The 4,598-nt window shown below is 38.7% G+C and overlaps 1 protein-coding gene across 2 annotated transcripts in view; it reads right to left on the reverse strand.

The window, feature by feature from the left end:
- The window catches only part of LOC102757542 (FAS-associated factor 1), a 156,004-nt gene that overhangs the window by 56,772 nt on the left and 94,634 nt on the right, over positions 1-4,598 (reverse strand). For both annotated transcript variants that reach the window (XM_015566928.1, XM_015566927.1), the window contains exon 5: positions 2,846-2,937. In XM_015566928.1, the coding sequence (XP_015422414.1) occupies positions 2,846-2,937 (92 nt within the window). The remainder of the gene's footprint in view (positions 1-2,845; positions 2,938-4,598) is intronic.

The following is a 4,598-nucleotide window of genomic DNA, read 5'->3' on the forward strand; positions in this document are numbered from 1 at the left end:
CTCTACTAGCAAGCATATGTGTGAAAAGATCAATAATGAGTCTTTTTTCTTTAGACTCAGTATGGCACATCTTCTTAATCTAAAGATCAATACGGAGTCTTCTTTCTTTGGACTCGGTATGGCACATCTTCTCAATCTAAGTTCTGTACTATCCACCTTCTTACCCTACTTATCCTCTATAGGGGGGTATGCAGCACCCTGGTGGAGTCCTATCCGTCCCGAATGTGGGGGTTCTCAATCCGTGTCATTCCTTCTTTGCCGACTCCGTCCACACCTTTGGGGACCCGCTGGGGTTGGACCCCAGCATAAATGAAAATTTTATTGGTAACAAAGACTATGTTCAAATATGAGAACATATAGTTTTAAGGACATCTGCAAAATGATTGCCTTTCTCTTCACAAACTACTAAAAATACCATGCAAGACTTGATCATATCCATAGGTTTCTTAGTAAATGAATGAATAAATGATATAGCTGTGCAAACTAATGCATCTGTTATTTTATTTTTGCCTAACTGTTTCCAATTCTCAGTCAGCACTTTTTGTTTTTTAAATATACGTTTCAATTAGAATAATCATAGAGCACCAGAGTTAAAGAATGGCCTCTGAGACAAATCTGGCCCACTGCTTGTTTTTGTATGGCCAGTGAGTTAAGAATGGTTTTTACATTTTTAAATGGCTGAAGAAAATTCAAAAGAAGAGTATTTCATGACATGTGAAGTTACATAAATTTTAAATTTCTGTGTCCATAAATAAAGATTTATTAGAACACAGTCATGCTTATATACAGCCTATGGCTGCCTTTATATTATGACAGCAGAACTGAGTAGTTGCAACAGAGACTGTATGGCCCACAAAGCCTAAAATATTTATGACCTGACAGTACAGAAAAAGTTTACTGACCCCTAATATAGTATGTCACTAACTTTGTACCTAAATTTATAAATATACTAGTAGCCCATTGCACAATATTGCGCAGTAGGCTGCCCACTGCTTCCGCGGGAGCTGGCAGGAACCGCAGTGCACCGCCTGGAGCTGCGCTGCTTCCACCAGAGGCAGGAGGGAGCCGTGCTGATTCCATGGGAGGTGGAAGGGAGTCACGCCACTTCTGCAGGAGCATGGAGGGACTAGTGCAGATTCTGTGGGAGGCGGAAGGGACCCGCGCTGCTTCTGCGGGAGGCAGGCCTGCCGTCTCCTCTCCGGGCCTGGGCTCAGCTGCGGAGGCCGCAGGCCAGCCCCCTGTCCCTGTCCATGTCTGTTCCGGCCGGAGCTGCCTCCAAGCCTTCGCGGGCCCTGGCCGGAGCCACCTCCAAGCCTTCGCGGGCCCTGGGCGGGAGCAGCCTCCAAGCCTCACAATCAGGATCATGGGTCACAGGCAAGGCGGCTCCTGGGTCCCAGGGGTGCCGCCTTGCCTGCGGCCCAGCTTTCCGATCGTGATCACCGGCTGGGGACGGGCAAAGGCACCCTGGTTCTCCAATTCAGGGCCAGGGCTCTTGCCTGCCACCTGGGTTTCTGATCACCCGGTTCTTGCCTGCCGCCTGGGTTTCCGATCACTGTTCTTCTGTCCTTCCCCTTTCGCCTCCCATCATTGCACCTACGTATGCAAATTAACCGCCATCTTTCTTGGCAGTTAATTTGCATGTCACCCTGATTAGCCAATGGGAAGCGTAGCGAAGGTACGGTCAATTACCCTGTTTGTCTTTTATTAGATAGTATTGTCAACACGAAACTCCTGTAAATATCTTGAAATATTCAGCATCTCTATATATTGAGTGAACTCATATATATTTATAACCACAATGTCCATCAAAAGCCATTGACAAAGAAGAAATGAACCAAAAGTTGAAGATTCTAAGTTTGTGCCTGGATACTGAAATATCAGCTCAGTAAATACTTTGAAAAAATAGACAATTATTTCCACTTTAAACATCTAAAACTTCAGAGTTAACTCATTTCTTTCAATCCTTCTCCTCTCTCTGTCAGAAAAACAAGTGTGTGAAATATTTTATACCTAAGGCTGCTACTGGATCTTTAAGAATAGCAACTACTACATTAAAATTGTAACACATTTTAAAAATATATATTATTTTATTGACTTTTAGAGAGAGGGGAAGATAGAGGGAGAAAGAGAAACATTGATTATCAGCTGCTTCCTGCATGTCCCCTACCAGGAACCAAGCCTGCAATCTGGACATGTGCCCTGACTTGGAATCAAATCAGCAATCATTCAGTGCAAGGGACAATGCCCAACCAACTGACCCACACCGGCTAGGGCAATTGCAACATTTTTTAGAAATCTTTAAATATCATTCATTCCTTTCCCCTGCCACTATCCAAATAAACAACAAAAAAGAAATAATTTCATTTAAAATTTTCACAATTAAAGTTTTTCCTATTATCTTTGTTTTATAATCAATACTTGGCATACATATATACACCATGTATGACTTCTTTCAAACCAATACATAATTGTTTAGTAAATTATTATTTCAGTGCACCCTGAGATTTGAGAAAAAGGTAAAGATACTCAAAAAAAGTATCAAACTGCTATTTAGAAATTTTAGCTTGAAAAACATTGTTTGCTAATTTCTTAAACTAAGTTATTACCAAATCTACTTATGTAACAATATTAACAAAAACCATTTTTTATACATTATTTAGTCAACTATATAACTGGCAATTTAAGAAACTCACACTGAATGGGGCCAGGTGGATACTTGAAATACAGAGGGACCACTTAATAAAGGATATGATAACCATAATGCTGTATATTTGAAACTATTACAGAATGATACTGAATGTGAACTGTAATGTAAAAATAACAAATAAATAAATAAGAAACTCACACTGTCTTCCACATCTCCAGTCTTCCAGCCTTTTAGCAACATTTTAGACACAGGTATCTGGAGTTCATTTTCTAGAATCTGTTTAATCTCTCCTGTATAAAGAAGAAGATACTGAATATTACTAACAAAATAATGCTATTAACGCTTGTTCATATCCAGGGCTAGCATTCATGTTAGCCATATCTGATGAGTGAACAACAAAAATTTCAATAATCCAAGCTTCAAATCTTGATCAAACAACACATAGCCCTTTGAAGAATTCAGGCTTCAATATCAGTTAAGAGAAAAGACTCCACAAGTAATCAACTAGGTAGTTAATTAATTGCATAGCTTTTTTAAAGACATTGATATCAGTGACTGGAGGTTTGAAGAGAAACAATCTATTTTAAACCAATCAATTGACAATACCTATTTGTGTTCAGCATATGGTAGGAGTAGCAGGTAGAGTATAAAACCTGAGTCATTATAGGAAAACTGGCTGGTGTGGCTCACTGGTTGAACATCGACTCGTGAACTAAGAGGTCCCTAGTTCAATTCCCAGTTGTGGCACATGCCTGCATTGCGGGCTCCACCCCTAGTGTGAGTTGTGCAGAGGCAGCAGATCAATGTTTCTATTTCTCTATCCCCCTCCCCTCCTCTCTCTAAAAATCAATAAAAACATATTTTAGGGAAAAAAAGTAGCTGAAAGAAAAATAAAGCCAATAATCTAGAACACAATTTAAATTGTGTTAGAAAAGCAACAAAAGTTCAGAAAAGGAAACAAAAACAAAAACATGGTGGGTCAAACAGAGAAAGCTTTGTGAGAGAGATGAGACTTAAACCCAGCTTGAAGAAAAACTGAGTTTAAACCAACCAAGCTTGAAGTATAACTGGATTGTGAAAGAGAGCCAAACCAAAGGCAAAGATATTCAGTTTTGTAAAGACAAAGACTGAAAGGTATAAAGGCAATAATAAAAATGATTCTAAAGAGAAACAGTGAGAAATCACAATTTCCCCCATGCTCCATAAATTTTTATCAGGAATCAAGTCTACTTATAAATAAATCAGTTAATTTCTGGCACTAAAGTTTATTAAACAGATTATTGAATCAAAATGTACAAATATTTCATACATCTGCTTCTATTAAGTTGGTACTGGTCTATAATTTTAAATTAACAGATAATTCAATTCCAGTTATAAGTGATTGAATACTGAAAAAACTGTTGTGTATTTAAAGAAGAAAAATAATTCCATTCCATATATTAAAAGAGGATAAAGTAATAGAAGAGGGAGAAAAGCTTATGTTACATAAGCTCTATGGAAACACAGCTGCCTAAGTAAGGAATGCTACAAACAAACCCTTCATGGACTTACTGACATTTTTGTACTTTCTTAAAGACAATTCCCATATAGGCACTTTGGAATAGTTATTAAATATCATAAAAAGAATTCTGGTTCAATATTTTAGAAGCATAAATTTTTATGAACTTTGGCCTTCAAAAATGGCACTACTGTCAAAAGATTGTTCTGTTGATCCAGAGACCAGCTACTAACCTGGAAACAAGGGATCTCAAGCAGCGTGACTGCCTGAACTCAGACTAGCACTGCTTCTTCTCACAGAAAGCGCAGCAGAGAGAGAACTACATAACCAAACACCTTGAGAAGAGAAATCATGGTGAAACAAAGAACCAACCCAAATATGAAAGAAAAACAGGCATCATCAGAAAAGGAAGTGAACGAAATGGAGGCAATGGAGGCACGCAATCTGTCAGAG

This window comes from Myotis davidii, unplaced genomic scaffold, assembly GCF_000327345.1.
Source record: "Myotis davidii unplaced genomic scaffold, ASM32734v1 scaffold79, whole genome shotgun sequence".
NCBI lineage: Eukaryota > Metazoa > Chordata > Mammalia > Chiroptera > Vespertilionidae > Myotis > Myotis davidii.